General features: G+C 37.9%; 1 protein-coding gene across 7 annotated transcripts in view; it reads right to left on the bottom strand.

Annotated features, from left to right (window-relative positions):
* Positions 1 to 514: 514 nt before the first annotated feature.
* The window catches only part of LOC110976316 (transient receptor potential-gamma protein-like), a 73657-nt gene continuing 48815 nt past the window's right edge, over positions 515 to 25356 (bottom strand). For 5 of the 7 annotated variants that reach the window (XM_022229480.2, XM_022229484.2, XM_022229488.2 and 2 more), the window contains exons 2-14: positions 12294 to 12501; positions 11754 to 11878; positions 11181 to 11381; positions 10335 to 10634; positions 9672 to 9930; positions 9163 to 9300; positions 7546 to 7682; positions 7051 to 7320; positions 6426 to 6724; positions 5843 to 6041; positions 5135 to 5314; positions 4700 to 4744; positions 515 to 4418 (exon numbers count right to left, since the gene is read on the bottom strand). In XM_022229480.2, coding sequence (XP_022085172.1) covers positions 3912 to 4418; positions 4700 to 4744; positions 5135 to 5314; positions 5843 to 6041; positions 6426 to 6724; positions 7051 to 7320; positions 7546 to 7682; positions 9163 to 9300; positions 9672 to 9930; positions 10335 to 10634; positions 11181 to 11381; positions 11754 to 11878; positions 12294 to 12501 — 2868 coding nt within the window. In that variant the 3' untranslated portion in view covers positions 515 to 3911. Of the gene's footprint in view, positions 4419 to 4699; positions 4745 to 5134; positions 5315 to 5842; positions 6042 to 6425; positions 6725 to 7050; positions 7321 to 7545; positions 7683 to 9162; positions 9301 to 9671; positions 9931 to 10334; positions 10635 to 11180; positions 11382 to 11753; positions 11879 to 12293; positions 12502 to 16550; positions 17095 to 24829; positions 25034 to 25356 lie in introns of those variants that run through there. The other 2 variants (XM_022229486.2, XM_022229485.2) reach the window with 2 other exon arrangements.

The raw sequence follows: 25356 nt of genomic DNA, 5'->3' as shown, positions 1-25356 counted from the left end.
GTGGAGGCGATGCAAATTAATTATTTTTTAAGGCTACAAATCATCATTTTGCAAATTTCTCTATTGTCCCGAAACACTTTGCCAAAGCACTTAGCGAGGGTTGGTGGAAGCTGAATAATAGAGTTGTCGAGGTTCATTTCATCTAAATTATGTTTCTCACAGGTCACTCGGAAATAGGGCTATGAGATCTCAATGAAATATTTTTTAAATGATTTTTTATCCGAATAATGTTTATAAAAATTACTCAACTCTTTGCTCCGTGGTGCGGCACACTGGGCAACCCCATACAACCGCCCGCACGACAATGAATTAAAATTGGCCCCAGTGCATTTACATTGTGAACGAAAGCTTCGCACAGCACGCTCGCATGCAAGTCGCCAATACCCCCTCCCCCATTTTGCGATCCCCCTTCTAAAAATCCTGGATCAGCCCTTCTAAGATGTACATCTACTTCTAACGTTATACTAATTATTACGAAAGAAATGACAATGGAAATGAGTTGCTCCAAGAATGATTAGAAGTCATCAATATTCGCTAGGTTTTTATTAATTTAACTAAATTCTTATATACGTATTTCCATTTGAATTTGTCCCCTTTTCCACAAAGTGCTTTATTTTTTGTAATTCATATATTTAATTTTTTAATTTATACAGAAGATCAAACAGAAATCGAATTTTCTCTATAGTCGTCAGTAACTTAGGAAACTAAAGCAAATTGGACAGTGCCACTGAATGCAGCGCTGGCTCATTTTCCTGAAATATCCTTCATCCGTGCTCAACCAAAACATATGATTCAAAGAAAAAAAGCAATGAAACAATCATTTAATTTAGTGTATCTTTCTTATGTACATCGAATGAAAATGTTTAATTTACACCTTGGTTTCTGCATTAACATTTGCCCGTCTCGTTCATTATTCCAAAGGTTTCACGTCATCCTAAAAATTACATTGTAAATTGTAAAAGTTTCAACAGATTCAGTATGGCACACTTCCCAGGTATTTGATAATGGTTAGGAACTCACAACGCCGTCGAATGACATCAAATAGTATTTGAAGAATTCATTTCTTTTCATACTTTTGGTTTCATTTCAATTATCTACTGCCGAACTAAAGCGCCCTGTTATAGCACCTTCACTTAGTGCGAATGCGTAATTGGAATTAAAAACCATTAGTTAGATGCATACAAACTTGTCACAATCTCAGCGCACACTGAACGCGCTACCATCTTACCCAGAAGTAGCGGCCAATGCAGAAACAAACTCCAAAAGAAAGTAGCCACTATGGACTCATAAATTTATCTAGCAGGGCTTAATAAATATTGATAATGTATGTTAAATATACAAATAAATTAGTAAGACGATAGGAATCTATAAGCACTTGGAATCCATGCCATGTGCGAGTAAATTAGTTCATGAAACATTGATTTTGAAACATTACACAAAAGCCCTGGGTGATTTGGTTTAATTTGATGCATTCAAACAGCCACTTCACCATCGTATTATTTTAAGCCAACGAAATCTTACTGTACAGAATCACTTGTAAATGCTAACAATAAAATCCGCAATTTTGAAGTGGAGTTATTAATGTTTGGTTTGCAGAAACATTGAATTTATTCAATTTTAATGATTCCCCAACAATCCTATCTTTCCAATTACTTCAATTTTCTGTAAATACTTCAATAAAGAGGCAAGCATTGTTAACTACATACACCATGCAAACTCCTAAGGCATACTCTTTAGACCGCTATATTTTTTTGCAGGTAATATTTTGTACAAGATAAATAATGGAACTAATTACAGTCAACACCACGTAAGTATGAACGTCATCTCGTCGAATGTTTACATCATCAATACTTATACAAAATGTTTAAAACAGCATCCAAATTACAAGGAAATCAACTGAGACAGTTGTACAAGTCATCATTTTTAATCACGATGAAAATGACGCATTGAAAGGTACAACACCCTTTTCCTAAAAGTTTGTCTTAAAATGGAACATGATCTGAGAACACATCGTGATAGAAAAAGACTCATTTAAGAAGGGTGCAGTGTGGATATAGCCTGGTCCTGTGACAAAAGTGAGCTGATCAAGTAAGGCTTAATGCATCCGAATCTCTTGTCTAAAGCTAGGCCTAGGTCTTCGCTCCATTGGAAATGCATGGAGACGCGCAGACAATAGACCTAGCCGTAGCTCTGGAAGCCCGTTTCGGACTCGGCTCAGTGAGGCTCCTTGCGGCTGGTGTATAAATTTAAAACTTTCGAAGCAAGAATGCAGGGATTGACGTTGAACGAGATGCTTTAGGCTTGAATTGAGAGACAATGCAGGAAGAATGAAATCTGGGGGCTCCCTTTGCGAGTGGAAATTCTTCTTGATCTCGAGAAATTGACATAAAGCACTGCAAGTTGAATTCCACATTATTAAAACAGTGTCTGAAGGCTTGGTCCATTTTACAGAGTTGTATTGGCTCGAGTCAATGACTTGAATCTAGTCCGACTCGAGTCACACTTCGTGGAGACTCGACTCGAATCCCGACGAGTAAATACCTCGACTCGATTCTCTGCGACCAAATGACTCGACTCGATTCTCTGCGACCAAATGACTCGACTCGATTCTCTGCAACCAAATGACTCGACTCAACTCGAATTTCGCATGGAGACTAGACTCAAGTAGAAGCTTATAAGACTCAAGTCTCCAGAAATTAAAAGCAAATTTTAAAGCTGGATACCTGTCACCCTAATTTATTTTCAATATGTTTAAATGAAAAAAATCCAAAAATGACTTGCATTTAGCTGTATTTTGTTCAAAAATTTTGTGACTCAAATTGTCTCGAGCTCGGTAGGCCTACTTGGCTCGACTCGACTACATAAAGTGACTCGACTCGACTTCTTGACATAATTACTCGACTCGCGTCACCAAATTTAGTGACTCGTTACAACACTGCTATTTCATTTCATGACAGACCCCCATATAGCAAACATTTTCAACTTCTCCATTTTTTAGCTAAACCACCGTCTAAATATATTCGTAGAGTCTGATATGGCAGAGTAAGAGGGCGTAAAACAGATACATTTCGTAGGATAAACTAATCAACCGATGTTAAATTAAGGCAATTGAAAAGTTTCCATATTTTAAAGCATCTAAGGTAAATTATGGCTACACTGCAGCTGTTTGATTAGATTCAAGAGACATATCTTCAAATACATAGGTAATTTACAAAATTTTCCACTCACAGTTCAGCTTCAGTTGTACTGTTTTCATGAAATATTCTTTGTATGAGAAAAGCAGAAGCACAATACCACTTTAAAAATTTTCAAGTTCCGTATTTTCTAAGATTATTTCATTAATACGATGAGGTATAAAAGTTGCAGGTGGGGAGTTGTTGTTGAGATCAACATTGTGTAAATTACACTTATTTTATCAAAATACAATTTATGCCACTTAAAAGACTCAGAAAAAAATTTAATTTTCTGCAAGAAGTGGACAATGTACGGCACTAACTACAAAACAAAAAGGGAAGAATAAAAACTGAAATACACATTCTTTACTTTGAAATACATACATCTCAGAAAAGCTGATAAACGCAACTCACCTTCGTAAACACGTAGTAATTTCAGAATCTAAATACATCCATATTTAATATAAGAAAAATTAGCGATAACCTATTGAATTTTTGGTGCCTCCCGGCAAAATTTTCCCTGGCTGGTTTTTATGAATGCTCATCAATCCAGTTCGGTTTGATTGGTTCCTCTTAGCTGGCTTCAAGCTGATTGGCTGAATAGATTTCTAACTGGTCCTCTGCTAGTGCTGGTTTCTTCACAAGCTATGCGTACTGTATTTACGGTTTCTATTTGCCAGGTTCCCTGTTATCTTGTTCTCTATTGGTAGGCTTCATGTTGGCTGGTTCCCATCTTCCTTAAACTTCAGTGTTTCTATGCGAGCCTAGGGCGTCATCATCATCAATAAACATCAGACGATCAGCAGCCAAGCCATTGGGTGGTTGGTCCTCTTCTTCTTTATTGGCTGTTGTACTATTGACCAATGGCCTCAGTTCAATATCATCTTCTTGTTCCATCCATTCTGAATTTGTATTATCTCTGGCGGATTTCATATCTACCATTGCAATCGAGCATCCTGATGACATTGATATCATACTGTCTCTCCTCTCTGGTTCCTTCATGGCATCTTGGAGAGCTTTGAACATCCCTGTTCCTAATCCTCCCTCTTCGGCAACATCCTTATCGTTAACCTTAGCATCAACTTCTCTGATCTTCTTATCCATCTCAGAGAGAGCTTCAAACATGTCATACTTGAAGCCTGAAATATCCTGTTTGAGTTCGTTCAATATGTTGGCCTGGTCATCTTCTTCCTCTTGGTGACGTTTCTCAAAGTGGTAGCGACGGACTACCTGTTCCGATACCTCCTATTGTTAAAGGTTAAATATCCCAGGTTATAGTAATAGTGCGCATTGATAGCACTAACTTCATTTATCTCTTCGAAGATGGAAAATTCAGGCTGTATCATAGACCCCAAATCCCAATTTACTGATTTTTTCCAGTCAGTAAACCTGGACCTTCTTTACAAAATCCATTCAATATAAAGTTTGGTGGAGAAAACACCCGGAAAAGTAAACTAAAACATTAAATAACAAAATTAACAAAGGATATTATGTTCAGAGATCATATCTAAAAACTTTTGACTTACCCTGAATTTCATTTGTCTCTCATCTACAATACTTCGCAGACGTTCCTGTATGGGAAGAGATCAAAACATTATGTTATTACACTAACGGGTTTATCTGTTCACGTACTCATTAATAATATTATTAGACTGTGTTAAATTAATACTTCTGGATGATTTCTAAATAGTCAAGTGTAGGCTTTTAATAACTTATCTGTGCATTCTGACATATGTTGGTTTCAATCTCAGTTCAAAAACTTTCATCAAATGCTTAGAGATTTTTCCTATTGCACTAAGCTGATTGCCTTTCTTCTCTTCTCGTTTTTCTGTAAACTGATAACAGTTGAGGATAAAATATAGAACAAGAGAACCCCAGAAAATTGTTGTATTTTGAAATCATTGAGAGGGAGCTTTTACGGCATAAAGACCATTTGATATCGTGACTGCCAATCATCATACCTTGTATTTCTTGGCCAAGTCCTCTCTGCAACAGACATCACAGAAAAGCCATCGCACAAAGTAGTAGATGGATTTGGGTGTAGGGATAATATTGAGAGGAGGTGGAACAGTTCCTAGCTCATCAAAGTAACTCATCCACAACTTGGACCGAGAGAATTTCCACTCGATGTCTGCATCCATCTGGTGACAAGTTAAAGGAAAAATTGGATGATATTTATCTCAATGCTGAATGTATTTTTTGTTCTCTTATTCAAATTCCTTTTTTAGAAAATACCCTCTGAACAGAGGCTTATATACACAAACCACAAAACATTATTTAATAAAACAGGAAAAGATCAAGGAAAAATAGTTTAGAATGTCAAATAAAAGAAAAATTCAACCACTGAAAACAGGCCAAATGAAACAAACGGACGAAATTAAATACGAACAATCTGATCGCAGATACAATGTGCTAAATAGCTTTAAAATCGGAAGTTGTTCAAATGAATAGTATGTCAACTAAGATATTAGTTGGATTTCAATAAGTTGCATTCGAAAAATGAATGTGATGAAAATTCTCCCCCATATATACAAATATCCCTCAACAGGATAATAATGATTATAGTTCTTGTATAGCGCCAAGTCCGCCTAACTTGACGCTCCAGGCCAAATGATACAAGTTCTAGTTACAAGTTCTAGTTGAAATTTCTAGTTACAAGCTCTAGTTACCTCAACTCTTGTGTATGTATTGCTCATCATAGCAATGAGTACATTCAACAACACTACGATTGCAATGATGTGGTAGACAGCATAGAGCAGATGACCAACACCCTCAGTGAAATGATGATTAATTCCTGGTAGACCCACAATGGTGTAATCAGGAAGACCAAATAAAGCCCAGAATAAAGTCCCCATCGACTCCATCAACCTGACAAGAAAAGAGGATAAAAAGAATGGTTCAGATCCCATCCAATACAAAATGTAAATAGGACTTGTCAGTGTGTACCTTGTTATGCGCAAAAAAGTTTTTCTTCTACTTGATCTTCAGGATCTACTTGTTCAAAAGTTTTAACTGAATGTTGAGCAGTGATGAGGATATTAACTTGCTTGAAAGGACAACATTAAGCAGGAAGGAGGAAACAAAAATGTAGAACACACAAAAGAAAACAAACTTTTGCCAAGCTACAGCTGCCATTATTCATTTTGTTAATGGGTTAAGAGGTCAACAGGTTTGCGAAAGAAAGTTATATTCACCACACAAAAAAGCAATTATTTATAGTTTTAATCTTTCACTATTTTTCTTGACACTCACGATCCAAAGGGTTGGTTGACGAGATGCTTTGAGTAGTACCAATACAGCTGGTTCATTCCCATGGAGAAAGCGAACCAGACAAAGCAGAAGATGATGAGAAACTTGGCAATATCCATCATCATTCCACCCAAAGATATCTGCATAGGTCCCACGTGACGGTTGATGACAGTCAGACAAATCATACGCATGAAGCTCATCACCTTAGCCAAAGCAAACAGAGCTTCAGCGACCAAGATAGGGTCATAGGGTTTCCATAAAAGCCGAGCAAATTCCTCAGAGTTATTGCCTGGAGGTGGAGTCTGCAAATGAGAATGAGATTAACAGTCACATTTCTAGCATTCCCACCACTGTCTTCAATAATACTTTCTCTTTTCCCACGAAAAGAAAGCAGTAGAAGAACTGTTTAGAAACTTGCAATACAAGTTGACAGATAAAGTAAAAGCTACACAGGTATAAGAAAATAGGAAGTTACAACGATGGATTCCATGAATTGAAATTAAAATTGAAATTCAATTGAATTGAAAAATGATCAAATGTCAAGATGGGCCATTCAGTACCCCCTCCCAGTTGACCCTGTGAGCCCCTATTCCTCCCCCTTCTATTGCATAAGTTAGATTTTACTCACCGGTATCACAGTCCGTTTCTTCCCACTAAGAGTGTCTGTCAACATATTCAAAATGTCCGAGTTCATAGCATTTTGGTCTGCAATCAATCCATCAATCTTGTTCGAGATGTCATCCAATGTCAGTCCCATATCTTGAAGATCTTCTCTGATATGAACATTGTTGGATTCAGAGGTTGATAAAGAAGGATCAGCGCTTGGAGTTGGTTGGTCTGTAGTGTTAACTCCCTGGGAACGAGCTACAACTTGATGAGCTGCTGTACCCCTTTGAGACTAAAATCAAGAGAAATTGAAAACTGTAATTAAACATGTCATTATTTAAGAAGAGCATTCATTCAACCTGCAAGCTATGGAGCAGATTATATGCTCACTATTTACCCTTGCCAATAGTTTGGTAGCCCGAGGAAAAGTGATGACTTTTTCATCTGTTGAGTTATTTTGACATTTTCAGGGATAAGTTTACATAATGGTCTGACTTAGTTGAATATGAAAACACACCTGGAAAAAGACCATGAAGAGAAGAGCGATGACGGTCCAGTACAAAACCAACGTCACAAAATCAAAATAGTTCCAGAGGTTATTGAAGAACCGAGAACCATTGTACCAAAGCTCCTTGCATTTTGACCATGTCATTCCTGGTAAAAAAAAGGCAAAATACCTATGATAGTTTTCAGCCTTCTCGAGAAATAAATTAATGGTGATAATTGATGTAAGCTGGTCGTTAAAATACAGCAATCTAAAAAGGCATCCATAAAAAAAGTAATAATAACTCTTCTTTCTAGCACAATTTTGTCAGTGTTGTTCTTTTAATTTTGGGTTTTGCCCTGCCTGACGTGTATTATAACACTGTATACTCAGTGTTTGCCCCAAAGGCTTGTGGAAAAAACAACAAGTGTATTTGCGTGGGACTCGAACCCACGACCTCCTCCTTACTAGTGCACTTTTATTTTTGTTTGACATTCTTTATGTTATTTTCCTGATAAGCAGTTACGTGCAACGGTCAGTAGTGTTTTAAGCTAAGTGCCCCAAGAGAACTTCAGCATCTTTCATCAATTCCCCATTAAGATGATTGGGGTTGTTCTGAAGTAGGACATTAGAGAGCTTGGATATAATGACACAACAACACTAAATGGCCAAGCAGTTTACACTGACTGTAAATATTTGCATTTGGTTCAAAGAACAACCATCAAAGAAGATTTCTGATTGAAAGAAATGGCAAGGTTTAGGGGCAAAGACCAATCTTCCCCTAAAAACAATTTATATAACTCATCAATTTGGGTAAATATCATTAAATGAAAGGTAAAGATATCAGAGTTAAAATCACTAGAAAAAGTTTAAAATTGGGAGGAGGGGTGGAGTTTAAGAATAAGTCGAATAAATGACTATCAGAACATTTTCATTGTGGTCAATTTATTTCTAAATTATTAACAAAGAAAGGAAACCTTGGTAACAATTGTCATGGCTCAATTGATAAAACGGAACAGACATTTGCACTGACAGCAGGAACATCGGCATTTTCCCATAGTTCCTATGCAGACAAATCCAATTTAGAAGCTCAGCAGTCAGAGCTGTCCAAGAAGTTTCAAATCAACGGCTATTACCATACTTCAATTCCACATCGACGTGTTTCAATCACATTATTAACCCGAAATGCTCTAACAAAGAAATCTCGCCGGACTGCATTAAAGATAAGAGAGTTGAATTATCTTGGGAATTTATCACAATCAGGATGAATTCAACTCAGATTGCAAGTCAGGATCCCTTTATGGGTGTTCATTTATCACTCTCTCTGTCCCTACTGGCCTGTGTCAACGATAATATAGTGCCTAATCACTCCAATGAAAACAGAACAAAAAGCAACAGAAAGTTCACCAGTCTTCCATTATGAGAGTTAGGAAGACTTTTTAGAAACCAATCATTCGGGCCATTGACATCGAACAAAGGTTCTTTTTATACAGAAAGTATACCAAACTGCTTCAACCTTCAATCTCAACCGATTAGAATTCAAGACGACTTTACCTCAATGGGTCAAACTAGATATTCCAAAACTTACATATGTGAGATATAATACAATTGGACTGTGCCATAATTTACTATTCATAGTTAAAATTGTACCTGCCACCCAAGCTACAATCAAGAGCATGACTATGCTTGGAGGTTGTGCTTTAGTTGTTGTAGTTGATACCGAATCAGTAACGATTTCCTCTTCACTACTAACAGCCAACGCTGACAAAGGGTGGGAGGTGCTTTCGACTACAAGTTGAGAACAAAAAGCGAAGTAAGTGCATTATGTAATACATTCATTGCGAAACGCGGATAAAGCACAAGAGATGTTTTACACACGCTTGGAATAAAAAATAGCACTCATGGAGTTGTAATTGCAGTTTTTAGAATTTCGTATTCACACTCTAAACAACTTGGGACAACACTCAACAGATGCATTTTTAAAAGATTTTTACTTTGTCAACTTTGTTGACGTTGAATTTCCATCAGTTCAAAATAAAGGGAAACATATTCATTTATTCATGAAATGGAGAAAGGGAATAATGATGTGATACTGAATAGATTATATCTTTTCAAACTTGCTTCCATTCAAAATAGAAATTATTTTTGTCTCAGCTTACCTATGGTCTGATACAACAAAAGAACTAGGAAGAAAAGCTGGGATGCCGTGTGACAGACAAACTTGACGTAAGGGATGCGAAGGAATCTGCCAAGACGTCCGTAAGGAAAAAAGATGTAGGCCAAGGAGAGAATAGGAAAGCCGATGCCCATAAGGAGAACAATAAGACCAGATTTGAGGGAGCTCTGGTCTCTCCAGCCAGGTAGACCATGGTACCATTGCTCAATCAGACGTTGTTGGCAATGAGGATGAGCCACAAACTGTGAGGGAACAAATCATATCAAGCTTGACAATTATTAAATTGAACAAGAATAAATTTATGCACTACCGGAACAGTGAAATGAATTAAGTAAAGTAGTACTGAAAATGAAAATAAAAACTATAAAAATGAACATAAATAACTTAAAGAGAGCATAGAGTTGCATTTATTCAGATTATTTCAGGTCAGGAGCACCACAATTTTACATTCAACTTTAGTTTATTTGTTTTGTTTCTCTTTCGTGTCAATTCGAGTATGTCTTCTTGTGTTTTGTTGTTTCTTAAATGTTTCTTTTGTTTCATTACACTCTGCATTATACAAATAATGCTTTGCTTAAATTGATTTTTCTTTTAGAAAAAATGATTCAGGTGTTAACAAATTAACTATGAGGAAAGATTTTTTTACCTTTCTTTGTTCAAAGAAAATTGCAGCCTTGACTCTATTCGGTTGGCAAGTCTGGAGATCTTCAGATGGGTTGCTCCATCCATAGGGGTCATGATTCAAGATAAATGCCTGCTCATTGGAATCTCGGACATGATCCAGAAGACCTGCAGAAAAATCTTCACACTGACGGACCAGTTCTTGGAACTGATCGCAGAATTCGTACTTGGTCCGAGCCAGCTTACGTAGTTTGGCGCAGAGTTCAAAGGTCGTGCTGAAGGGATCGCTTGAAGTTTGGGAAATGTAGGCTTGGCTGGCTAAAGCCTTGTGGAGCATGGGATAAAGGAAGTACTTAAGTTAACTTCAGAACAGCACACATTCTTTGAGGTATCAAACAAACTTTCGTGAGGTAAAAATTAATTGCAACAACGTCTTTGTAATTAAAATTTTGTCTGTTCTTTAAGAATGATATCCTTTTATTAGTGCTTTGAACTCCAGCCTTTTAAGCGATACTTTCTCCTTGCTTTAGGTACTTTTCTGTTCTGGAAATCAAAGCGCAAAAGAAAGACAGTCATAAATTTGGGAACTTTTTGTATTGATAAAGGGATTTGAGGCTTGCATCACAGAGAACTCAAAACGGAACTATGTGTAAATAGACAATATTACAATTTCTTGTTTAAGTAAGTTGCAGTTGTAGGGCAGGAGACATAGTTTATTAGTGTTAATATTCATACTCTTTAACCTGCTCACAGATCAAATAATTATGACATTCTTTGATGATGCAATACACCATCTGAGTATTTTACCCAAATCACATGACCCTGTTTCTCGACATAACATCAACAGAGTACCATTAATATCGGTACCTACTTTGTAAAGATTCAACATTCCCACTGAGTTCTCCAGGGTATGCATCTCAGCCTCGTCGCTATAATCTCTTGGATCCTTAATTCTTGCTCCATACTCTAGCAAGATACGGATGATATCATAGTGGTTATGTTGGGCTGCCAGGACCAGCGGTGTGACGTCAGGATGAAAGTCACCATTCAAAGCTTTACAATTCAGGCATTCCTATGGCAACAGAAAGTTTTCATAAATCTGACTTTAATATATCTTTACAATATTTAAATATCTTTACAAGCTGTATTGCAATATCCAAATTGTGGAAGCCCATTTTAGGGATACTTTCAGAGGGCTATGAAAAGGAACGGAGATTAAAGAACATTTAGGGACGTTTCAAACTATTTTTGGCGAATTTAAGAACATCGATCTTTTCCATTGAAGCAATCGAAGGGGACGGACCTAATCTAACTTTTCTATGAGTTACTCTAAGTCTCCTTGTTCACTTATTTGAGATGCTCGTATAAATAAACTTCAACTAACCATGACAGTGTATCAAGATATCTAAACGTCAGAAATGAGCAGCAAAATACTTCTTTTTACCGGTATGTTTTTCTTCTTTATGTGCTCACAGATGAGGCGGACACCTTGCACAAACTGCTCATCGACTGCACGTAATAAACAATCCCCCAACTGCACGTTGTGATCCAAAAGTAACTGCACAATATCTGACAAAGAAAATTGTATTGAATGAAGTTATCAAAACGCTGACGCAAAACGAGCTGCTATGAAAACAAGCATCTTCCAGTCAAGGTTGCAACCAATGAAAGCTACAAAGCTCTAAACATAGGACCAGAAGATTAGGTTTAACAGAATGAGCGTCTAGATTACAGAACTTGCCCTCACTCAGATAAGTATGTTGAAATTAATTAGAAATGACTTGAAATTGATCTTTGATTTATAGGGATAGGTGTCCCAGTGCTCCTTCGTACTCTCATACTATCAAAAACCCATGTTGTTCAATGGTTGCCTATCATTATTTAGAGGAATGCTCTTATCCTTCACCGTTTAAACTTTATTTTTGCTTTTTCTTTCCTTTTGAAGCTTTTATGCTGATTATTTAACAAATCCATGTGTTCCTACCTGAGTTCCCATTCTCAATAGCTATCAGCAATGCTGATCTGTCATCCTGGTCGGTACAGTTGATATTCAGGTCAGGAGCGTTCTCCAAGGCAAAGATAATTGCCTTGCGATCGCCACGCTCCACGGCTTGAATAAACAGTCTCTCCACCGACGCAGCATCAGAGAAGTTGGGCCGTTGCATCGTGGGACTCTCAGGGGTTTCCTTTTTCTACACAAAGAGAGTACATGTATTTAGATTTTTACCAACAGTGCTGTACTAGACCTCAATTTTGAGTGATGGAAATGACTCGTTAAATTGCATCAGCAAATATTCCAAGTATGTCTTTTAGAAATCCTGGTAAAACCTTGAACATCAACAAGAATGCCGGCCTGTACACAATATGTTAGTGAACGCACATCTGAAGAATACATACATTTTGCTATTTAATATGACACTTAAATATTTAAACGGAAAAGAAATTACGACGTCCGCTGTAGGGTGTCTTTATTACTTTAAGATGTTGACAAAATATTACAGTCTGAATTTTCAATTCCAATAAGAATAAGTTAAGAACTCATTCATTCAAGAGGGACTTTGATCAACGACTAGAAAAGACGGCAATGATGTCAGTGCAGATTGTTTCCGAAGTCCGAACACAAATACAGCGACAGGTGCAAGCTTCAGAATAAACGTGAACTCAATTAATAGTCCAACTTGTATCGAAAATTTCAACCATAGTGAACGCTTACCGCTGCCTTCATCTCATATCCCGGAAAATAAACCTTTGGCAAATATTAATGAGTATAACGCTATCTTCTCTGATACTCTGTAAAACATCATTAATATTTGGCTAAGTTTTAACTTAGCCAAAGACAACTTTCTTCAGTAAGTCAAAACGAAAAGGCACTTCTTTCTGTTCTTGCCCTTGTATCTTTACATTGAAGACCATTTTCTGAAAACTCCAGCTCCTAGTGGCATAGCTGTTTGTTTGAAGCAACTTTTTTCGAGGGGGGGTTGTTGTGCTGTTTAACAGATGATGTTTAATATATGTTAAAGTTGACAACTGAAAGAGAAGAGTAATTTTTTCCAATGTCGGTTATGATTATGACCACAGACGCACGACATAATAGAGGCTCGTATATCATTGTTACAATAGTTTGCCCTTGAGTATTAAAGCCGGCATTGGCAATAATCATATTATATGAACAACCTGGTGCCAGGTTGCTGTAAAGAACCTCTTAGCCAAAGGGCTTGTAGATTGAATATAGCACAAATGAGTTTCAAACCAAAGGTGCACGTAACAAATGGTTTAGTTTGTTTCTCAGTCGAATATTTATAGGGTTGTTCCTCCCTGAAAAGAGAACTAACTTGATCCTCTCGGCAAAGTGTATTTTAAATGCCAGGATTTCTACAGTATATTTTCGGCTGGAGCGTTTGAGATTTTTAAAGGAGTATCACCCCAGTCATGAGAATATTTCTGGCTAGGCACTTGGAATGGGGTGGCTCTATGCTGTTATTGTAAACAAACAAAAATGAAACAACTCTGTGGCAATCGTTGGATATAAAAACTCAACGGTGTATTTTTAGAGTGCAGTCACGTTTATATACGTCCGTATATCTTTCACTCTGAAGGTTAAATGCATGGTAGACTATTTTGACCATGAAGAATAAAGAAACAAACGAATATGTCAAAAGTATAGGAACCTCTTAGGCCTAGGCTTTACGCCGTGCTACTGCCGCACTAAACTTCTTTAAGTTCGGCACGGCAGTAGCACGACATTTAGTGCGATTCGGCTCGGCAAACTGAATTCGGCACGGCAAGCCCTTAGCTCGACAGGGTATGCCCCGCTATCTTTGTTCTAAATGGAAGTGACACGACACTGCTCTTTTAAAGTTCGGCGTTTATCGCAACTGCCGCGCTATTGTCGTGCTGTTGCCACATTCACTTGAATGAAGTTTGGCACAGCAGTGGCACGGCGTCTAGTCTTGTCCTTAATTGGCAGGTGTATTCCAGTAGTTTATATTTCGGCACAATTGTACAAGACGTCAAAGAATCTTTAAATTATTTTTAAAGGCAGGTTACTTCTCATAATTCTTTAGTTAACGACGATATAAATGTCCTCCGAGCCATTCCATCGCCACAATATTGGGATGTGCAACCATGGTTTCCAGCTAAAACCATTCAATAGTCACAAAAAATAGACATCCGGATTTTGACACTGCATGACTATACTTGTAATTAACATAAAAGATTAACGGAACGTAATCTCTAAAGTATTCACCTTAGCCAATGCGAATATTCAAAGTCAAGTTTCAATTGGTTTGCATCCATTTAGGCCTAAATGAACTCTCTCTTGGAGTTCAGACAGCATTTTTAGCTTCATACTTTCACGCAAATTACAATGCTATTCTGGCGTCAATTTAATTAGATTTTCATTCACCCCTATACTTCCAAAATGTTTTTTTTCTACAGGTTGCTATATACTCGGCACTATACATACCAGGAAATGGACGCACAATCACGCTGATGTTAGCGGGACCAGCTCATATTACTAAATTCAGCAGTATACATGTACATGTATATTAGAATTTATAAACAGGTTAGTTGCTCTTTGACATTTAGATATCTGAAGACATTAATTCAATTATCGATTAAAATGCGTTCATGTTGGCTACAAAACACCTGCCGTTAAAGTATGACGTCATTTGTCCGCCACAGTATATAGTACATACAGAGGACCAGTGTGACTTCTCAAGCGTTTCACTTTATTAACCAATGTAAGTGTTCACTTTAAGTCAACAGGAATTATCTTGCAGAGCAAAGCATGGAATGAAAACACTCTTGAATGAATATACCACAAGTCAATAATGTCCAAGTACGCAGAGATATCAAAAAGACACGATAACAAACGAATAGTTGGAAGTTAACGTTTCAAGTGGTATGTTTTGAGCATGTCCAGTACAAGATAAACAGCTATACGCCTGGCCGGTCTAAAAACAAAACTCATACTTATTCAAGACGCGTCTGTTTTACAGCACACAAAGTATGATATAAAAAAATTAGTACCGTCACACCATTATGACATGACATGTCAAAATATAAAACATGGACTTCTTGACAAATACTCAGAAACTGATCCGTATCTACGAACACAAATTAATTGGAAATCCCATCCATCCTCCATCCTCGGTTGTCTTTATTTACAAAGCAAAAATTAATATCATGGCAGACAATAACAATGACTTTTGGATACGAAATGACAAGGACACAATATATATTTGCCCCACTGTTGTCATGTCTCACTCTCGATATACAGCTTGGATCCGCCCCTCTCTAAACCCTTCACCGTCACATGACGGTCAGCCGATCAATTCCCTTAATTCGAAACACCTAATAATGTTTTCATTCCATTAATTTTGATACAGTAAGCTTGACTTCACGACAGGTAATAAAAAGCACATTGCCACCCTGTGGCTTTACGGGAAATCAATCGAATAATTTTTCAATATCAAGCATTACAAGTGTCTGTCACAACTCAACAGCCTTTCTAGCACATCATCTCGTGATTCAACAATGGAATAATATGACCAGCTGGTTGCCCACTGATTATGGCTAAAACAACTGAAGAGGTGATATAGCGAAAGGACAGGGTACATATACTCTAAATGTATAAAGGCAGCAGTGGCGTAACTGGGGATAAATGTCGGGGGAAGGCACTCGGGTGCATGGGCATCTGCTGGGGGGGCATATCCCTCCGTCCCCCCCCCCGAAGTTACACCACTGAAAGGCAGTTTGGAGGACATTTGACACACAAAAAGAAGATATATGTTTAAGAGAAAATAAGACACAAATCGGTGGCCAATAAATTCCAAAATTACACGGGCATGGCTGTAGACTATAACATGAAGGGCAAGAAATGTCTCGATCTTTTTGCAAGAAGTTAAGAAAACTATTTTTGGAAAGCACATTTTAATGTGCTGATGTGTAATTCAAACTTAAGAGCTGCATTGTGTAGCAATGTTTTTTCCTGACTCCGCGTGATTATACACCATTGAATCTTTAGGGTGGAAGGGAGTATTATTTAATCTCCATGCATAATTTCCTCGATGCATTGTAATAATTACATCAAATGCCCGTTTAACTTATAACGTTTAATCCAAACTATCACTAAAGTCCCTGGTATGTTGCAAAATTGAAACATTAATTAACTTTACTGTGGGTCAATGTCAGCATTCACTGTCTCAACCAAGTACAGCGCATAAGTAAAGATACTTACTCTGTTGTCTACTTGGCAAGTCACGAGTTCCTGTATAACTATTATTACTTTTTCCCGTGAAGTACACAACGCATTTGCAACACAACAGAAACCTCCAGAACACGTTTCCTTTCCAACAACCAAGGATTACGTAGTCACGGTGGTCGTTCCTAACTCTCTAAGTCCGCATGCACCAAATACATCCGCCGTGTTCAGAGCTTCATCCTCCTCGTCTGATCCCCAAGACGATTTGGTAGATCAGTGTACAACTGAAGTGTGGTCTATCTCCCCTTAAGTGATTAACACGCAAGGTGCAATCAAGCAGAGTATATCCCACGGCCAGACAGACGTGTAGTTGGTCCGTTCCCAGTGCGGTGTACACATTCAATATAATCAACCCCCTGGGAACTCTACTGAAAGAGCAGTCCTCAATTCATATTCATAGAAGTATTTCTTTCTGTGCTCGGGGTCAAAGCATGTAATCATTACACACTAAAAAATACAGAAATGGTGTACACTTTTGTAAAACCCAGACAACATCAGCCCTGGGGAGTTAGCTCGCTTGAGACGACTGTTTTCAACGGAGTGAAACGACTACAGATGTAGTGTATGTTTTATTAAGCTCCCTGTACGGTCCGATTCCGACGCAATGCGCTGGGTTATCATAACCTTCAACCTTACAACAATTCATTGCAAGTTTAAAATATCTGCCCTTGGTGCTCCGAATAACAGCTGAAAGTGTCATACTGGCAACCGTATCACGTGATAACGGTGTTGTATTTTTAAAAAGGAAAGGACAGTGCGTACTTGCGATAATACTCTGAACCTAACAAGAAACGCCTCACATGAAAAAGTATTACTTATTTAAATTTCATTTCCCTCCTATGCGCTCTTCTGAACATATTGGTCTCTCTTTTTCAGTGTTCGTCACCACATTTCGTCATGACATATTTCGTAAAGGTGGTTCGGTAATGCATCAGCAAGAAGGAATTGTTGGTGGCATGTCAATTTATGACAAGATCACTTCTTATTAAAGTATCCTCCACTATTTTAAACTTCGAATCTGAAAATGTGTGTTTTTTTCACTAAACACATACAGTGTTTGCAAGACGATCCTACACGCTGAACAATACCAAACAAGCAATACTGGCGGGTGACTATATTGCAATATGCCAATAATTCTAAGCGACACAACCAGAGGTCACTTAAACCTCATGCAATTTTACTGCCAATTAGACTGGAAAGCTTTGGAGTCAAACAGAAGCTTATTGCACCGCAGTTTGTCAGGATTCATCCCACTAGGTGATTAGTTGATTTGACTTGAACTGTGACAAAAAGATAGCATCGTCACAAAATTGAGGAAGCTTGGAAGATTAAACCAATATGACGGCGAACGGATTAAAGTGAGGCACTGTACTGAGTCTAAATCCCTTTGTGTAAAGAGGCGAACAAACTGGCGATCAGGGTAAGACGTTTTCACACAGATGTCATTTCAATTCTGACAGGCTTACATTACATCCACCTTGACACAAACCACGCACGTGAATACCACATATTTACGTACAGGCGGTCAGTTCCATCTTGATGCTTAGGATCTTGTTGAAGTATAACGTATTCGCGAAGGCATTCAGACACCAGTGAATTCAAGGCTGCAAACTTACATTTATGAAGTCACACAAAAGAAATTGAAGTAGTCTTAGTTCAGCAAGGTCATGGTTTACAAGAATGTTCCTCGAAATACTTCTGGATTCATAAGTCACGTTCGCAAATAGTTACACCTTCCATTACGTTGAAAATTTCATTTTAAAGACAAAGAAAGAAATCGTCTAGATCACTTGTGTAGAGTAGAGCCTTCATGTTATGTAAACAGGAATATACACTACTCGAAAAAGTTAAGGACCACTTTTTATGTTGTGTGTTATATTTTACTGCTGAAAATATGCATTTGATGTTTGAAACATTTTCATTTTGTTATTCCAGTGAGAACACATCTAGACAAGCATCCTACGAATATTTTGGTTTTGCCCTTTGTCCAACTTTTCTTAATTAAATGCTCAGTGTGCTCAGTACTATTTGAAAGCTTGTAAGACTCGAAAGCACGGCCTCCTGTTGATGTTCTATACCATTCAGGGTTACTGCAGTTAGTTGGACGGTCCTTCACATCGGCAATGAAACGGTCTACCTTGCACCTACGTGCATGTAAGAGAACGCGATGGCCAAGAGAGCGTAATAACATGTCCACCACGTCCATCGTCTGTCAAGATGATGTAATCCACGACTACCTGACTTAAATTACCTTCTCTCACGCTCAATTGTCACCGAAAATTACCCTCGAAATTAAATTGACAATTGTTACACATTATAGAGAAAAAAACACTCAATTACTTCTATTTGGTCTCAGATATAACGGTCTCCGAGGTTTACGGGTAAATGATGACAATGAAAGTAACATTTTGTATCGTTGCTATATGACACTATTAAACAAGAAACAGCATGCAGAGGTGTCACAAAGCTAAGATAAACACAAGAGACGCATTTTCCTCGTTTAATTAAAAGTTTTAATTAAGCGACAAATAAAGAAAAGAGATAAGTATTGCACAGCAAAAGTGTTCACTGTTCAGTAAAAACACCCCAAGCTTTTTGAGGCTGAATCGCCATTTTTATAAAACGTCGTAAACATAATATGTACAAGAGTCCAACTTGTGTGGAACGATTGCCATACGAAGCATTTAGTACATGGTGCCTAACCGGCTACAATTGACAATTGCAAAGCCTCATTGCACATGCAAACCCTCTTCTAATAAGACTCACGGGATACACTTGTCAAATTATTAATAATTCCTCCATCAAAATTTTCAGTTAAACGGAGAGTGGAAGTCATTTAGTTAATTGATATAATGGCAACGACGCAGAGGCGATTTTGAAAGTACAGGCCTCGTCATTTCTTATTAAATCTTGAGTCTTTCAGAGAATGAAATGGTAAACGTTTTTCCCTTGAGTCTAGGGAAATGTTTAGCCAAAGAATTGCGGCTTTCAAATTTCAGGGGATAGATTTAGGTTTATCGTATTTCAATGAGATTAAGGAGTTTCTTATTTTTCTAAACATGTCAGGTTTTTAGTACTTTCCATCGTTGGTTGAATAAGATTCCATTCGTTCCAAGGTAGCGTGTTAATTTCAATGCATCAGCCGTCACCACTTTAAATTCGACTGGAGATATTGAATTTCTTCTTTCAAGTTTCATTTGCAACATTTGTATTTTCATCACGAGGAGGTGTCATTTCCCATTATTGATCCTTTCATACTTTGCTATGTTAAATGAACATGAAACATATAATGACACGCATGAATTAACCTAACGTCACAGATGTCTAAACAATCACACGTTATCATTACTTTATTCGGTCACGTCAGTCAAGTATTCAGAACTCTATACATTAATGGGGACAGATATATTCTCAAGGGTTCCAAGGCTATAAAACAAGCATTGTACATAAAATAAATTTCATCTTTCGACCATTTTGCTTTTAAAAGTGGCAAATTATATTCTTACATGACGCATTGTGCATATTTCATACTGTGATAGTATATTCACAATTTGCAGATACTTAAAATTTGGCAGTTATTCTGAACGAATTGGTTTCTTGTTTATAGTGGGGACATAGATGCGAAAGTTTGCATCTTTTGCCTGTTTATGCTCCAATGCAATTTCATATCTGGTACTGGAGGCACTTGAATGCGTATACATATCCGGACACGTTTGGGTTGGCTTCTCAATCATCGTGCGGAACAACTAAGGTAAGCTGTGGTTATTCTATCACAGCGGGCTGGGAAGGAGAGGGGTAAAGTATTTGTAACAAGGGCCTTGCACCGCCGCTGACAATCGACAATATGGAAGCGATAACCAACTTCAAATCAGTTTCAAATCTTCGGGTATCACGGCTGCTTAAATGCCTTGACGACGTTCTCCATTGTGGGCCTCCCCCCACACACACGTCACACGCTCGGTCAAATATTCAGGGAAAAATTTTCCACTCAGGTAATTAAATCATGTCTTGTAGAATCTCCGGAATTACTCAGACGATTGTCTTAATGCTCTTTGAGTCCACTCCGATGCAAGGATTGTCCATGGAAGGTGACGGGCTTGATGCTACCTCGGACCGGTCAGAGAAGCTGATGAACACCAGTACTTTATCGTCAGCGATTCATGAAATGGGATATGGATCAGTGGCTTATATTCTGCTCCCTTCATTAAAGAAACGGAACATCACAGGGACAACTGGCCTAGAAGGAGAAGTTTCTCATAATCATCTTATTGATCTTTTCCATGTCAACTAGAACATCTTGCAAAGTCATCAGCATCTGGATAGACCACAGCATTGTAGGCTCAGAATTGCACAGTATCCCCCAAATGATGGCAAACAGAAAAACAGACCAACGGACTGCTCTGCATTGGCAGGGCGCACAACCCGTCTCTTGGAAATATACTTCACAAAATAGTTGCCCTAAAAATGTAGACTTCAGCTGAGCTTTGTAATGACATGGCGCAGAAAAAAAACAGGCTTCACTGCATTGATCCAAGCATTGATAAAATTCCCCATTGGGCAGCAATATTTTTGTAAACTCTGCTTTTTTTGGAAAACGCGGGAACTTTTTATGTAATATCATCATAAAAACTTTAAAAGTTAAAGAAATTTTAATGTTTTTTCAAGAGGAAATAAAAGAGAGAAGTTTTCATAGGAGTAGGTAATTATAAATATTTTATTCTGCCCAGTGGGTAATATACATGTATAGATAACAGGTGCTCGTCATATTGGAGTCAGTAGAAATGACTATTTCATGCACTTTAACAATGTATTTCATTTGCCTAACACTTTGTAATTCTACGGCAAGCAACGATATTCACGGGATATTCCCAGTGGTAACTACTGCTTAAGTTTCATCTCGTAACAGTTTATAAATACATCCATCGCTAAGCATGGCAAGATACGAGACGAAGCGGAAGGGGAACAAGATGACAGGCATATCCTCATGGGAAGAGAGTTGAATGATCTGAATGATGACAATGAACTTACGTATAGGAAAAGATGCTGCCATGCACAGTCGGCCAAGGTCGATGATCAAGGAGAAAGGAAATTCATAAAAAAAATACCCTTCGAATTCCTCCAACCTCAGAACTTGCTACATTAGGCCTACAAACGCAACGTGAACGTAGTCTACTAGCGTGGAAAGGAAATCCATGGACTACATGATCATGACCAAGTTCTTCACTGTTAGTACTTTAAAAACTAAGAGAAAATACACCAATTTACTAATAAATCGAAGGTCCAACGTTCTTCCCAAAATAACCTCAACACAAGTGACTTCCAAAAGTATTCCCTTTAGGTTTGTATCATGTAGTTATAAACGACATATTTGTGACTAGTTTGGCGTCTCGCTCATTTTCGCACGTTAGTGTGCTCAGAAATAGTTCATCAGCTCTGTGAAATTACCGTAAGATATGTATATATCAATAAAAAGAGGGAAATATTACAACTGGAAAATTATGAACTAAAATTTGAATCGAATCATATACGTCCATAAATCGCTTAATCAAAAATTAATAACGTAATTATGTTGAAGGTCAATATAGGAATCTCTACAGCCACAGTTGAATCTCAGTTATGAACGGCATCTCGTTTCACTGAAGAGGTATGTAGTAACATTATGAGAGCAAATTATAAAAAAAGATCTTTAAAAAGGTCTCATGTTTGGACTGAGGTGTGAGTTCAAGGCGAAGAAAAGTCATTGGACCATAATTGAGGAGAACTGAGGTAGTGCTTCAATAACCAGTACTGAGGTCAGGGTGTGGGGGAACTTATCAAACAGAACCATTAGTGGTTGCTCACTTCTAATAAACAGTAATATGAGCTTACAGCTAGTGGCTTACAGAGAACCTACAGGTCTAACACGAATCGTACGCTTTTCTTTTCATCGATCGAAGTTTTAAAAATACAATCAATAATCAAAAACGATCATGATATTCAATCTCAGGCTAACGGTGTATCTGAATGACCAATGATGGAACTCATACGTCTAGTCGTTAACAGAACGGTATTTCAATTATTTTCACTATGGAAAAATAAGGTTGGTTCCATGTTGTCCACTTTTGTTGCCCGAGAGTGAATCCCGGCCAATTGGGTCGACAGGTGCGATTGGATATTCGGTGCGCAGCCGAAAATTATTGCGGCGATTTCCTCTGACTTGTAACAATGGAAAGTTTTTATTCGTATTCCCTGTCAATATTTCTTAACATCACTTTCATGTGAAGAATGGAACTTGTTCGAAGACTACAACAGTATGGAGGGTTACAAATCTAATTAAGCATCGGTTGCAGTAAAAGTAGTCTTAACGCATGCAATTGTGAAGACCTAAACTGAAACGCTCCAGCGAAACTTCTTGCATGCACCTGCGCCGCTTGTAGAAAGGATGGCGGCCCGCGTTGACGTGTCCGGGGATTTGTGCGAAAGTAGTATCGCTTGGTCAGTGTAAGTAAAGTGTCCTAACGACACAGCGATATCCTTCATGCTTGCCTAGCTTCCAATTCACAAGTGAAAGTTGCATGGGGAAAAACGATGGTCAGTATGTCAGGATGGATATAAACGTTGCAGGGAAGAATAAAAAAAAAAAGACAGACAAAACATGACAAATAAAAACTTTTCCCCGACTGTGCATCATCAGATAGAACATCCAGAAGTTTGTAGATTTCTGAGGAAGAAAATGTTGACGGTGTTTCCTAGAACTCGATTAATGTGCATCTTTTTGATTATCTGAACGTTCACTGGGATTTGATGTCAAAACATTCATTCATGATGTTTAAATACCTTGAAATTACTTGAGACAGCTAAAATAGTGTTCAGGTAGTGTTCTGAAATAAGATGTCCAGTATACTGCGCATAAATACAAAAATTTATGGATTGTGTCAACGTCCGAAAAATCAGTCCTGTAAACATTGGCCATCTGGTGCAATATTGCTGTTTGTTGATTGAAGTGGTCAGTATTATCATAGGCGATCTCAACAACCTCTAATGGGCCATAAAATGATGACAGGACCTTATATTACAATAATGACCACTGGCATTGCTGAAAATAACGTTTGCCAAGGGATTGACTCGTTGAAAGAAAGGGCTACTACTTTGAGAATACTGGCAACATTAAGCAAACCGAAGGTGGGACACGTTCGAACACATCATCAAATCCTTTTTTGAAATTACTAGTACCCAATCAAGAAGAAGACCGAAGATGTTCAGACCTATACGGAGTGTTGATGGTGATTACTCATTTCGATTCAAGTAGACAAGCAAAACTTACCAAAATACGCTGATTAAATTCTATGATTGCAAGTTAAAGGTCATTCACTAACACTGACAACAGTGGCTAGACAGTCAAACATATATAGATGCAAAAACGAAAACAGTCAAGGCAAAACATATTTCCGTTGTCAACATCTCTGAAAGTTTTCACGTATCGCAAGGACTTTCGATTCCATTGATGCATTGGCTAGGATAATAAAAAGGTACACGTTCCAACTGCATGAACCCAACATTGCCAAGGGTGAGATTAAGCTTGATGTAGTTCTGGACACGGACTCACCGACACGATCTCCTTCCCTCTACCCTATCAATGTATCATCTAACAATGTAATACCTCAGGCAAATCATAATGCACCACACAACACAATGGTAGGGGAAAGATGGACACAAAGGCCGAAGAACTCGTCACATCTTGAAATACTATGATTCTAACTGGGTAAAATCCTACTATCCAAAAACAGTAATGTCGGTGAAACTGGCCGAAAATTCCGAGACGTTTTCGAAAATACCGTTCTCGAAACTACAGCAGTGTACCAGTACTAAAGCCAATTTCAGTGCAGTAGACCCTCTGCAACGCCTTGAAAACAACTACAGCAATATACGCCATAACAATCAAGTTTAGAAGGCAACCAGTTCAGTGTGCATAGGACAAATTGTCTCTCAGCGGAGGCACATTTCACACAGAATTATTGGCCGTAATTTCGCGTATTCTGGACGCGTCATTATTTTGACGACTGAAATCTCGGCCAGTGATAATCGTTCAACGAATGTTAACATCAAATCATATAGGACTTGTTTATCATTGGCAAGAATATAACGTTTCAATGAAACTAAAGCTTTAGTCCAATACCCCGTTTAGTCTTATACTTTTCTAAAAGGGTTTTTTAAAAGAAATCACCAACATCTGTGAAAGTTGTTCCGATTTCGTCAGCGTTAAATATCAAACTCACCTCTCGAGATCCTTGTTGGCTTGCTGAATAGTAGCACCACTTAATGCAAGATAAGTTGATATGAACCTGAAATACACAGGTTCTCTTATAATTACTACAATTTCTTTTTTTAAAGAATTAATCTTTCTAAGATGATTCTACGATGACGTAAATTTCCAGGGAATCCTTGACAAGTTTTCAAGCACCCACTCCTGTTACTGGCTTCCAACTGATTCCGATATTTGGCGTTTATGCCAGGTAAACGCGGTAGAATATATGCATGACCAATGAAGCGTAATGAACAGTATGGCATTCAATATGGGCTGAAATCCCATAGGGTGGATGACCACGTGTAAAACTGCTCTTGACAATTAAAGGGAGCGCGTGTGACTCCTCTGACAGGAAATTTATTAAATCATCTCTAATAAATACAGTCTAATTGAGAGTCACAAAACTCCCTCCTATGTCTGAATAATTTCACGTTCATTTTATGAAGTGGTTCTATAAAGGAACTGATGAAAATTGTCAACGAAGGCAAATCATGTGCC

The sequence above is a fragment of the Acanthaster planci genome, linkage group LG11 (genome assembly GCF_054643075.1).
Source record: "Acanthaster planci isolate LZ-2023a linkage group LG11, COTS_SCS, whole genome shotgun sequence".
NCBI lineage: Eukaryota > Metazoa > Echinodermata > Asteroidea > Valvatida > Acanthasteridae > Acanthaster > Acanthaster planci.
This window is presented reverse-complemented; position numbering and strand designations above follow the sequence as displayed.